This window comes from Neoarius graeffei, chromosome 10 (genome assembly GCF_027579695.1).
Source record: "Neoarius graeffei isolate fNeoGra1 chromosome 10, fNeoGra1.pri, whole genome shotgun sequence".
In the NCBI taxonomy this organism is placed as follows: Eukaryota; Metazoa; Chordata; class Actinopteri; order Siluriformes; family Ariidae; genus Neoarius; species Neoarius graeffei.
In genome coordinates this window covers 2,186,954-2,200,267 of record NC_083578.1, presented here as the reverse complement: position 1 = coordinate 2,200,267, position 13,314 = coordinate 2,186,954, and the positions used below count along the sequence as shown (strand labels likewise).

The window sequence follows — 13,314 nt, the reverse complement described above, 5'->3', positions numbered from 1 at the left end:
AAAGCATTTCTGCAACACGCAAAATCACATTATTTATATTTGTGTTGCATAAAAACAGTAAAGTTACACTTGTGTTTAATGTAAAAAAAGAAAAAAGTAAAATCAAAAATAAAAATAAAACAGTTACTTAACACAATAAACAGATGAGGAAAACATTTTATAATTTTAATAGTAATAATAAAATAGTAGTAAAATATGTTTTAAAAAGTAAAATATTTTTTCGATACTGCTTTCAATCTGATTTTTAAAAAATTAAATTAAAAAAAAACTTTAGAGAATTTCAGAAGAATACTTACAATAGCAGTGATCACGGTTCGCTGAAGCCCTGATGACCAACCGGAGAAAAAACTCAACACACAACAGAAAAATAAATAATTAAATCTCCAGGAATGTTTGAGTTCGAGTCCCACGGAGCTGGACGCCATGACGCTGTCACAAACCACATGTTTTTTTTCTTCACAGTGATCATTAATTTAGAACGTTTATCAGTTATAAAATCTTCCTCACATCACTGCACTGCTGAAATGAACGCTGTGTTTTCATGATTTCTAAAAAATTTATTCATGACAGGGCTGTATATTAATTAGCATAAACTTCTAAAATATTCCTAAATGCTTTGTCTTTCAGGTTTTTCCTCAGAATCGAAGAGGATATGAAAGTGTCCAGATCCATAAAATCCACCAAACTGACGCATGAGCTCCTGCTGTTTCCATAGAAACACTGTAAGGCTTTAAACATATCGCTAACACGCTAGGCTAGTTAGGAGAATTAGAAAATGGTGGAAAATAGCAGCTTGATAGACAGATTAATAAATTATTATAGGTGATTTACTGATGTTTTATGTATTTATTTATTTAAATACTGAATACCTAAGACACTAAGCTAGCATGCCGAGTTAGCTTGTTGATGTTGATTAGCTGAAAAACTGAATTAGCAACCAAAACAAGTCTCAATGGCAGAATTAGTAAACATGACATGGTAATATATATATATTTCAGATATAACCTGAATATTACTACAACCATATTAGTTTCATGTTAGCATTAGCGTACAAGCATTCAAAGAAGAACTTAGTGTTAAATAAGTAGAAAATAGTTTCAGCAGTAACAGTAGACGCTCTGTGTCTCTCAGACTGTAACGTGATTATGATGTGTGATGTATTGCACACGTGTGCAGGGCATCATGGGTAGCGTGAGCAGTTTAATACCCGGCACTAAAACCTGCAGAGGTTCGGATCACAGGCTGAGAAAAGGATTTCAGTGTAAACGAGGCGGCCGGATGAAACACGGCTTCTCTCAGGAACACAACGCTAAAAACAACAACAACTCGAAACTCGGCCTCGGCTCTGCGGGAACCGGGAACAGCGACGACTTCTTCTACATCAAAGTGAGCCACAAACCGAGAGGAGATGAAACGCAGAACGACATGGGCTCGAGGAAAACGCCAACGGAACTGAACATGTGCGCAAGATTAGAGCAGGTGAGTGAGTTTTTATTCAACATTAAAAATGAAAAGTGGGAGTTTTCTGTTGCTGTTCCTTCGCATTATAGACACCAGTGCACACAGTATATCTCTAAAATAATCACTTTATTCTTTGTTACGATTAAACTTGTTTTTGTTTTTCTAATTAAATGCTATCTAGGATGTGTACGTACATGTCCCGCCCCCAGGGGGCATGTCTCATTAGCAGTAAACATTGTTCATCAGTGGGCAGCTTCCTTTACACTATAATCTAGCGTCAGATTTGTTTCGATTGGACACATCATATCTCCAGCGCTATTGGCTGTTGTGTAAATCACTCACGCACTTCAACACTCGGACTTCCTGTTTCTAAAGTAAACATGCCAACATACACAACCTAAACACGGCTCTCGAGACGCTCCACAGTTTTCTTTCGAAACTTTATTTCTGTAACTCCTCCTCTCATGTCCTGCTCGTTATTCCGTCGTCTTTTTAGGACTTTTATTTAAAGATGTTCGAATCTAATCTTCATCTTAATCATCATGTTCCAGTAATGTTTTGAACACACCCTCGTGCACTTCCTGTCTCTGTTTTCTCTCAGTTAAAGCCTCATCATGGTCTCACAGGCCAAACTCACACATTTAACCGTTTGTGCATCAAACCCGTGAGTTCTCATCTCTTAGATCAGCAGTTCCTTCCTTCTTCATCTCCAGTCCAAAGTAAATGTGGAACTACAGCAGTTCTCCTGGGGGGAGGGGCAGCTGTTTGAATGTTTCATGCAGGCTAGCTGGTTCACTTGCTAATACAAACAATAAATACGTACTGTTTCTCTGATCAAATCATTATTATAATAAGAGCATGAGTTACTTCAGTCCATCAACTCATGATTATTTGGTTCTTCATCTGAGGGAAATTTAAATAAAAACAGTTTCTGATAGCAGACGCTAAACATCACGTCTACACTCAGTGTGACTCATTTTCCCTTGTTTTTTTTCCCACTAGAGTGCAGAAACATCCTTCATGCCACATTTCACCCGGAGCAGCAGTTCTTCTGTGGAAACCCACAACAGTTTGAGTGCCATTCTGGGAACTAACCTCAGCCATATCGATCGCCCCAAAACCCAGACACCGGAACTGAAACATGAGATGAGCTCGGGATCTCCATGTGATTCCGGGATTTCCGGCTCCAGCTGGACCAACGATGGTGTGAATAGCAGGACTAAATGGACTGGTGGAGTTAATGGAGATGGAGGGACGTCAAACTCTAGCACGAGATCCACCAGCGTGTTGAGCGACTGTGTATCCGGGCCGGCTAGCTTAAAGACAGATACAGTGGTTAAAAATGTGGAAATGAACCACACAAGCCCGTTTTCAGATCGGAATATTTCAAGTTCCATGGAGTCCAAAGTTCCCGAGGAAAGACAGCTCTACAGCTCTGAGGTGAAGCTCATTGATTTTTGTTCACATTTAAATGGCAGGTTTCATTTGGAGTTTGGTTCCTCTCAATGTTCCTCAGGGTTTTTCTTCACCATTCTTCCCTCTGGATTGTTCAGTCAAGTTCTAAACCTCCATCTCTTTATTTCTACACAGCTGCTGTTTGACGATGTTTACATCCAGCGCGTGATGTCCAATGTCACAAATTTTCAGCTTTCTTCTTTGTGTTTAGTTTCAAGTTAAAAACAAACGGAAATCTGATCACTTTCACCTCCCGGGTTTTTTCTTACAAAATGAAATAGTGATGTGTAAAACTCTTTACAGTTTGACTGCTACCATTTAATATCATAACGAAAGTGACTTCACACTTGGCCTGAATACTCGAGTCCACACCCAGGACCGATTCTGAGTTTGTTTGGAGGCGGGGCTTATAATCACAGATTTGCTTTCACACTGAAGTGTGGCTCAATTGCGCAATTCCAAACATCATTATTGTGCATGCAGGTTTGTAAACTGGTTGACACCAGGTTCCTCCTTTGGCTCCTCTGAGTTTGTTTTGTTTCGTCTTTAATTTGTTACCAAATAATTACAGAGCTCCAGTCCTGTTAAAGTCTAGTTTATTTATACGTCACACTCCATCTCCTGTGCTGACTGTAACAACCCTTTCCCCATCATCACCAACACATCAGTGTGTACACACTCCATGTGGACAGCGTAGGCAGTTCGGTCAAATTGAGCCCCAGATAACCATTTTCAGGAGCACCAGAACCAAGAATAGCTTCTCTACACTCAGTAAACATCTCTCACACTTCATCACACATTACGAAATCCAAGAGCAAGTGTGAAAATGACTTTAGAAAAAATCTCAGGATTTTAAAGTGTCCACTTTTGGTGTCCACTGTCCACATAATCAGTCCATAAACTTTTCCACAACAACCTTTCTGATAAAGTACCAAGCTACAAAAAATAGTGAACAGCATCGCTACTTGTCATGAGTTACTCCCTGTTCCTGCTAATGTTCAATAATATTTGAACAGCATTAGCAGCTTCCCAAGATAAAAACTGTCCATTTGGAAGGGGCTCCTTATGAACCGAGTGAGCTTATCCCGTCATAACAGCTAGGTGGGTCTCAGTAGCTCCACCTTGTGGAGAATCTTCAGCTCATTAAATGTGACCAGGTGACTGGTTGAGTAACTAATACTTTTCTTAATTACTAAAGTAGATGCCTGTGGTCCATTCTGAAATGAAGTGAAGGATGTAAAGTTAATGGTTTAGCCCCACCCCCATTTTTAGTCATTCATTCCACTTCAAAGAGTCATAGCAGTTCTCAGTGGAGTGTAACTCCTAACCAGTGTATGTTCTTCTGCAGGTATCTCAGCAGGCTTTGCAGACTAAGCAGCTCCTCCAGCTGCAAGTTCTTCAGCTCCAACAGGATAAAGATCAGCTCCAGGAGGAAGTGGATCAGTTGATCAGGGATAGAAATGCAGCTGAGAGTCAGCTCATCTACAAACGCCAACACACACCGTTAACATCCACACTGGAGGAGACACAGTGGGAGGTATAGCGTAATAATAATAATCATCATCGTCATCACCACCATCACCACACCCCCAACTTTATCACATCTTCAGAATCTTGTCCTGAGCATCACTTTCAAGGTTCATGTGAATCCATCAAACCCACCATCGCTTACAGCTGTTTGAGTAAACTCAGCTCCGCCCCAGTAGGACTGATATGGTGGCCATATTGTTTCTAAAGATCAACCTGACTGTAATTATTTTCTGTGTGTCCATTCCTGTTTAGGTGTGTCAGAAAGTGGGCGAGATCTCTCTGTTGAAGCAGCAACTGAAGGACTCGCAGGCTGACATGAACAATAAGCTGAGTGAGATTGTCTCTCTGAAGGCCACACTGAGAGAAACGAGGAGTAAAATGGAGGAGCTGGAGGAGAAACATCGGGAGTGTGAGGAGACACTGTGCCTACAGAGCACTGAGATGGAGGTGTGTGTGTTGTACAGAACATTTAACTCTTCTGGAGTGATATAATCAAATTATCAACTCTGCACTGTTTCTGACCTCTATCGGGTTCCATACTGTTTCCCATATTCCTTATTTGGTCATAGCTTCCTGTCTTATTGTCTGTTTTTTTGTATGATCCCTTTTTTTCCAGCAAGAAAAATAAAAGAGGAAAGATAAATTGTGTTTACAAGAAAAACACTGACAAGCCTCTCCGCCCCTATTGCCTCCTGTAATTTGTTTCCAACTCCTTATTTGGTCATGGTTTCCTGTTGTAGAGTACAGTAAAAAAAATTTCTGACTGCTCCTTTCATCAATTTTCTCATTTTCTTCTAGACAACAAGAAGGGAATTTAAAGAGGTCTCGTCTCGTCTCGTCTTCTTCCGCTTTATCCGGGACCGGGTCGCGGAGGCAGCAGTCTAAGCATGGAAGCCCAAACTTCCCTCTCCCCAGACACCTCGGTCAGCTCCTCGGGAAGAACACTGAGGCGTTCCCAGGCCAGCCGAGAGACATAGTCCCTCCAGTGTGTCCTGGGTCTTCCCTGGGGCCTCCTCCCGGGGGGACATGCCTGGAACACCTCCCCAGGGAGGCGTCCAGGAGGCATCCGAAAAAGATGCCCGAGCCACCTCAGCTGGTTCCTCTCGATGTGGAGGAGCAGCGGCTCTACTCCGAGCTCCTCCCGAGTGACTGTGCTTCTCACCCTATCTCTAAGGGAGTGCCCAGCCACCCTGTGAAGGAAACTCATTTCAGCCGCTTGTATCCGCGATCTTGTTCTTTCGGTCATTACCCAAAGCTCATGACCATAGGTGAGAGTCGGAACATAGATCGACCGGTAAATTGAGAGCTTCGCCTTTTGGCTCAGCTCCTTCTTCACCACGACGGACCGGTAAAGCGACCGCATCACTGCGGAGGCTGCACCAATCCGCCTGTCGATCTCACGCTCCATCCTTCCCTCACTCGTGAACAAGATCCTGAGATACTTAAACTCTTCCACTTGAGGCAGGACTTCTCCACCAACCTGGAGAGGGCAAGCCACCCTTTTCCGGTCGAGAACCATGGCCTCGGACTTGGAGGTGCTGATTCTCATCCCAGCCGCTTCACACTCGACTGCAAACCGCCCCAGTGCATGCTGGAGGTCCTGGTTTGAAGAAGCCAACAGGACAACATCATCCGCAAAAAGCAGAGATGAAATCCTGTGGTTCCCAAACAGGATTCCTTCCAGCCCCTGGCTGCGCCTAGAAATTCTGTCCATAAAAATTATGAACAGAACCGGTGACAAAGGGCAGCCCTGCCGGAGTCCAACATGCACTGGGAACAGGTCTGACTTACTGCCGGCAATGCGAACCAGACTCCTGCTCCGTTCGTACAGGGACCGGACAGCCCTTAGCAAAGAGCCCCGAACCCCATACTCCCGAAGCACCCCCCACAGAATACCACGAAGGACACGGTCGAATGCCTTCTCCAGATCCACAAAGCACATGTGGACTGGTTGGGCAAACTCCCATGAACCCTCGAGCACCCTATGAAGGGTATAGAGCTGGTCCAGTGTTCCGCGACCAGGACGAAAACCGCATTGTTCCTCCTGGATCTGAGGTTCGACTGTTGGTCAAATTCTCCTCTCCAGTACCCTAGAGTAAACTTTCCCCGGGAGGCTGAGAAGTGTGATTCTCCTATAATTGGAGCACACTCTCCGGTCCCCTTTCTTAAAAAGAGGGACCACCACCCCAGTCTGCCACTCCAGAGGCACTGTCCCCGACCGCCACGCGATGTTGCAGAGGCGTGTCAACCAAGACAGCCCCACAACATCCAGAGACTTGAGATACTCAGGGCGGATCTCATCCACCTAGGGGTGGGCGATATGGGCAAAAAATAATATCTCGATATTTTTTAGGATTTTAACGATAACGATATTTTGACGATATTTAAAAAAAAAAACACTTGCTTAAAGATTACAATAATTACAATGACTAAAAGAATCATTGCAGTGACACAAGTATTTAAGGAAAAGCCATATTTATTTTCTTAAACAACTTTAAATTAATAAAAATGAATAATTCAATTGACAGTTCGTAACGGCAGCAAACATTCTAATCAACCGTCTCTGACGGCAGTACGGGTCTGCAAATATCCCGCCTGTTCCGCTGCCAACAACCAATCATATGTCGATCTGAACCAACAGCTTTCCAATCATCTTGCAGCTTCGTGCTCCGCTGTCCCTCTCCTGCCGTTATAGAAGTACTGCGCCTGCGCAGTGTCAAAATAATCCACGAGAAAAGTGGATTTTAAAGCTTTTTCTGAGTCATGAGAACCAACCTAACACTCAAGTATAATCAACTTTTCATGGCGATTTCAATCATATGCTCTTCGCGACCGTTAGTTTTCACAGAGTCCAGTATTGATATCTCCCCATTCATGTTCAGAGGGTCTGGTCTCACTAATCCGAAAAAGATGCCTGAAAGTGGCCGGCGAGTGACAGCACTTGGCCTGATAGGAGCCCATCACAGCTTCTTCTTCTTCTTTGTTTTTTTTCCCCCTCAAAAAAAAAAACGTAAACTACAAGTCAAAGTTTTTCAGTATAACAATAATAAAGAAAAATGTGCTCAATTTAAAATGTATTGAAACTATTCGAAATCGGCTGATCGGTTCATTCATTATTATCCGTGAGTACAGAAACACTAGTAATAATTTCTGGATCATTGCTATAAACGTGGACTAATATTTCTTGGGAACCAATGGGTTAATGTCATGGAATGAACCAACCGACCAATCGCATTTTTTCTTCAGATGGTATCTGGGTAAATGAGCAGCTGTCTCAGCCAATCACATTTTATTGCTGGACGGGATCATATCACGACATCTTCCGGTAGATACCCGAAATCAGCTTTGTGCGTTGTGAGGCCAGCGGAGCAAAAAAAAAAAAACTTTTAATATGCTGAGCAATGTTTGATACATTTTGGAAAGTTGTTTTGGTTGCTTTATAGGTTTCTTAGAATATTTAACTCGTCACGTCTGTGCTGCTCTCCTGGGTTGCTAGAAACAGTTGTGTTGCCCTGGCTTGGCGTATAAAATGTGTGCCCCCCCCCAAAGCAATTCAAGGCCCGTCCGTCAGTCCGTGTCTGGCGCCGGGTCTGCTCCGCTCTGTATTGATTTTTGGTGGCTTAATTTAAAAAACTCGATAATGCAAAATTACACATCGTCAAAACAACATTCACGATGACATCGCAGATGATACATATCGCCCACCTCTACATCCACCCCCAGTGCCTTGCCACCGAGGAGCTTGCAAACCACCTCAGTGACTTCGGCTTGGGTAATGGACGAGTCCACCTCTGAGTCATCAGCCTCAGTCTCCTCAATGGAAGACATGACGGTGGGATTGAGGAGATCCTCAAAGTATTCCTTCCACCGCCCGACAATGTCCCCAGTCGAGGTCAACAGCTCCCCACCCGCACTGTAGGCAGTGCTGGCAGAGTACTGCTTCCCCCTCCTGAGGCGCCGGACGGTTTGCCAGAATTTCTTCAAGGCCGACCGATAGTCCTTCTCCATGGCCTCACCGAACTCCTCCCAGTTCCGAGTTTTTGCCTCTGCAATTGCCCGAGCTGCAGCACGCCTGGCCTGCCGATACCCGTCAGCTGCCTCAGGGGTCCCGGAGGTCAACATGGCCCGATAGGACTCCTTCTTCAGCTTGACGGCATCCCTTACTTCCGGTGTCCACCACCGGGTTCGGGGATTGCCGCCACGACAGGCACCAGAGACCTTGCAGCCACAGCTCCGAATAGCTGCATCCACAATGGAGGTAGAGAACATGGTCCACTCAGACTCAATGTCCCCCGCCTCCCTCGGAAGCTGGGAAAAGCTCTCCCGGAGGTGGGAGTTAAAGACCTCCCCAACAGAGTGCTCGGCCAGACGTTCCCAGCAGACCCTCACCATACGTTTGGGCCTGCCAGGTCTGTCCAGCTTCCTCCTCCACCAGCGGATCCAACTCACCATCAGGTGGTGATCAATTGACAGCTCAGCCCCTCTCTTCACCCGAGTGTCCAAGACATAGGGCCGGAGATCAGATGAAACGACAACAAAGTCTATCATCGACCTCCGACCTAAGGTGTCCTGGTGCCATGTGCACTTATGGACACCCCTATGCTCGAACATGGTGTTCGTTATGGACAAACCGTGACTAGCACAGAAGTCCAATAACAAAACACCACTCGGGTTCAGATCGGGGAGGCCGTTCCTCCCAACCACGCTCCTCCTGGTGTCACTGTCGTCGCCCATGTGAGCATTGAAGTCCCCCAGTAACACAATGGAGTACCCAGTCTGAGCACCCCTCAGTACCTCTCCCAGGGACTCCAAGAAGGCCGGATACTCTATACTGCTATTTGGCCCGTAGGCACAAACAGCAGCAAGAGCCTTCTCCCCAATCCGAAGGCACAGAGAGGCGACCCTCTCGTTCACTGGGGTAAACTCCAACACATGGCGGCTGAGCTGGGGAGCTATAAGCAAGCCCACACCAGCCCGCCGCCGCTCACCATGGGTGACTCCAGAGAAGTGGAGAGTCCAGCCCCTCTCGAGGAGCTGGGTTCCAGAGCCCAAGCTGTGCGTGGAGGTGAGCCCGACTATCTCTAGCCGGTACCTCTCAACCTCCCGCACAAGCTCAGGCTCTTTCCCCCCCAGCAAAGTGACATTCCATGTCCCAACAGCTAGCCGCTGTGTCCAGGGATCAGGTCGTCGAGGCCCCTGCCTTCGACTGCCACCCAATCCACACTGCACCAGTCCCCTACTGCTACCTCTGTGGGTGGTGAACCCACAGGAGGTCGGGCACACGTCACCTCTTCGGGCTGAGCCCGGCCGGGCCCCATGGGCAAAGGCCCAGCCACCAAGCGCTTGCATATGAGCCCCAACCCCAGGCCTGGCTCCAGGGTGGGGCCCCGGCTGCGCCATACCGGGCGACGTCACGGTCCTTGATGGTTTCTCCATAAGGGTTTTGGTGAACTGCTCTTGGTCTGGCCTGTCACCTAGGACCTGTCTGCCTTGGGAAACCCTGACAGGGGCATAATGCCCCCGACAACATAGCTCCTAGGATCATTCAGGCACACAAACCGGGGTTTATGTGCCTGAATGACCCCTCCTAGAACTGCCACCTTATTGTGGTGGAGGGGTTTGTGTGCCTTTAAAGAGGTCGTATTTTTTAATGGTATGAATACAGGAAGCTATTACCAAATAAGGAAAGTAGGAAGGAAAAAAGGTAGGAAAAAAATTATGGTCATAACCAAAAATGGAGAAGCTCACAGAAGGGAGAGATTAGGGACAGTAGCATTGCTAGTGAGGCTGTTAGCTAGCTGCTAGCAAGACGACAGTTTGCAAACATCTGTAATTTATAATTAGCAGAATGGATGTAGTTTCCAAATAGTGAAGCAAACTTTGATACCATATGTAGCTTCTTGTTGAGCTAGATTTATTTATTTGTGGTTTGGTTTATTTTGTCCATCATTATATTAGTCAAGGCGGCACGGTGGTGTCTTGGTTAGCGATGTCGCCTCACAGCAAGAAGGTCCGGGTTCGAGCCCCGTGGCCGGCGAGGGCCTTTCTGTGTGGAGTTTGCATGTTCTCCCCGTGTCTGCGTGGGTTTCCTCCGGGTGCTCCGGTTTCCCCCACAGTCCAAAGACATGCAGGTTAGGTTAACTGGTGACTCTAAATTGAGCGTAGGTGTGAATGTGAGTGTGAATGGTTGTCTGTGTCTATGTGTCAGCCCTGTGATGACCTGGCGACTTGTCCAGGGTGTACCCCGCCTTTCACCCGTAGTCAGCTGGGATAGGTTCCAGCTTGCCTGCGACCCTGTAGAACAGGATAAAGTGGCTACAGATAATGAGACGAGATGAGATTATATTAGTCAAATAAGGATATTATCGTTTTCCATTTCTAACTTTTCTATGAACACAATCAGGCATTTTATAACTTAACTAAAGAAATGCAGCCTCATTTCAGCTCATGTGTGTTTGATTTCCTGAAGGTCTGTGAGAACGAGCTGCAGAGGAAAAAGAACGAGGCTGAGCTCCTCCGAGAGAAAGCAGGAAAACTGGAGATGGACATCAAAACACTGAAACAAGACCTCCTGGTGGCCCAAGAGGAACATTTAGAGCTCCTGAGCCTGAAGGTTCAGCTACAGGAGCAACAACAGCTACTGCAGATCTGCCAATCCAAGATGGCCGACCAGGAAACTTCAGGAGAAGTGGACGTTCTTCGGAAGGAGGTGGAGAGACTGCGCGAGCAGCTTGAGGATGAGAAACAGAAGAAGGAGAAGATCCTGAGCAGCTTCCATCACGAGAAGCAAACGTGGAACAAAGAGAAGGACAAAGTGATACGCTACCAGAAGCAGCTGCAGTTTAACTATTTGCAGATGCACAGAAAGAACCAGGAGCTGGAGAAAAAACTGAAGGGACGAAACAGTAAAGTGGATGACAGGACAGTAAAGGATAAGGACAGGACGCAGGAGGACACAGACGGCCAAAAGGCAGAAGTGCGTTACAGTGAAATGGTGGTCACTGAGATATGAAGCAGTGCGCTGCTCTAGTCCATGTCCCCTTTGGTTGAGTTCCAGCAGCCATCTTAAGGGCTGTTCAGTTACTGACACCAGTGTCCACTCTTAGAAAAAAAAGGCTCCTCAAGGATTCTTCAGATGGTTCCAGTTAATCTAATCTTAGCTAAAGAATCTTCCTTGAATTGGAAACCATTGTTTGTAGGGTAATATTTAGAGCCTTCTGTCAGACAGACAAACCAAAGGACCCTTTGCTAGATAAAATGTACACTAGATAAACTTGCTAGATGAAGTGCGCACATCCCAGAATGCACTGCTCCATTGCTCATGCAGGTTATACGTCAAAATGTCAGACAAGGCATAAACAGTGTCAGGTTGAAATGTTTCAAATCTATAATGTAATTGTGTCCCTTATGGATATTAGCCAACTTTCTCTGCTAGCTTGCAAGTATGCTAGCATTTCAGCTTAGCAATCCAGCTGTGAGCGATTCAGAAATTCCATCAAAGTCACTTCCACTGCGTTGTTCTTGCTGCCAAGGTTGAGTTCTGCAGAAGAAAATCTACTCCGAGCTCGGGTGTGATGATGACAACATGGAATCGGTCTGAACGTAACAGGACATAACATGTGGCGTCCTCTACTGAGTGTGATTGAAGGTTAAACGCTGATTAAAGTTTATGAATTTATTTCCGAGTGAAGCTGATCGCTGCAGCATTTTTTTACATTGTTTTATGAGCTAAATAAAATCTCACTGCAGTTAGTGCTGAAAACGCTACAGGCAAGTGCTGTGATTATTACATCATAACATAAACCAGCCAATCAGATTCCACTATGCAAATGCAGACCACGTATGTAGCAGTGACAGTGGAGGGTCGAGGGACGTTTCTAGCTTGTGTGGAAACTCCAGCTCAAGCAAAATATTATTCAAGCTCACAGTCTCTGACTTTCAGACTCGAAGACGAGGTACTGAGAGGAAATTTTAAAAAAAGAAAAAAAAAGCAGATCACACTTCAAACAAACCTGGACAAGCTTTATTTCAACCAAGAACTGGACATGGACACAGAGCACTTACAACCCTGATTCCAAAAAAGTTGGGACAAAGTACAAATTGTAAATAAAAACGGAATGCAATGATGTGGAAGTTTCAAAATTCCATATTTTATTCAGAATAGAACATAGATGACATATCAAATGTTTAAACTGAGAAAATGTATCATTTAAAGAGAAAAATTAGGTGATTTTAAATTTCATGACAACAACACATCTCAAAAAAGTTGGGACAAGGCCATGTTTCCCACTGTGAGACATCCCCTTTTCTCTTTACAACAGTCTGTAAACATCTGGGGACTGAGGAGACAAGTTGCTCAAGTTTACGGATAGGAATGTTAACCCACTCTTGTCTAATGTAGGATTCTAGTTGCTCAACTGTCTTAGGTCTTTTTTGTCATATCTTCTGTTTTATGATGCGCCAAATGTTTTCTATGGGTGAAAGATCTGGACTGCAGGCTGGCCAGTTCAGTACCCGGACCCTTCTTCTACGCAGCCATGATGCTGTAATTGATGCAGTACGTGGTTTGGCATTGTCATGTTGGAAAATGCAAGGTCTTCCCTGAAAGAGACGTCATCTGGATGGGAGCATATGTTGCTCTAGAACCTGGATATACCTTTCAGCATTGATGGTGTCTTTCCAGATGTGTAAGCTGCCCATGCCACACGCACTAATGCAACCCCATGCCATCAGAGATGCAGGCTTCTGAACTGAGCGCTGATAACAACTCGGGTCGTCCTTCTCCTCTTTAGTCCGAATGACACGGCGTCCCTGATTTCCATAAAGAACTTCAAATTTTGATTCGTCTGACCACAGAACAGTTTTCCA

General features: G+C 45.3%; 1 protein-coding gene across 5 annotated transcripts in view; it reads left to right on the top strand.

Moving 5' to 3' along the window:
- The window catches only part of lzts1 (leucine zipper, putative tumor suppressor 1), a 22,408-nt gene extending 10,195 nt beyond the window's left edge, over positions 1 to 12,213 (top strand). For 4 of the 5 annotated variants that reach the window (XM_060931088.1, XM_060931086.1, XM_060931087.1 and 1 more), the window contains 6 exons: positions 628 to 722; positions 1,177 to 1,479; positions 2,464 to 2,901; positions 4,265 to 4,453; positions 4,699 to 4,893; positions 10,916 to 12,213. In XM_060931088.1, coding sequence (XP_060787071.1) covers positions 693 to 722; positions 1,177 to 1,479; positions 2,464 to 2,901; positions 4,265 to 4,453; positions 4,699 to 4,893; positions 10,916 to 11,458 — 1,698 coding nt within the window. In that variant the 5' untranslated portion in view covers positions 628 to 692 and the 3' untranslated portion in view covers positions 11,459 to 12,213. Of the gene's footprint in view, positions 1 to 627; positions 723 to 1,131; positions 1,480 to 2,463; positions 2,902 to 4,264; positions 4,454 to 4,698; positions 4,894 to 10,915 lie in introns of all 5 variants that reach the window. The other variant, XM_060931089.1, reaches the window with a different exon arrangement.
- The last annotated feature ends 1,101 nt before the right edge of the window (positions 12,214 to 13,314 follow it).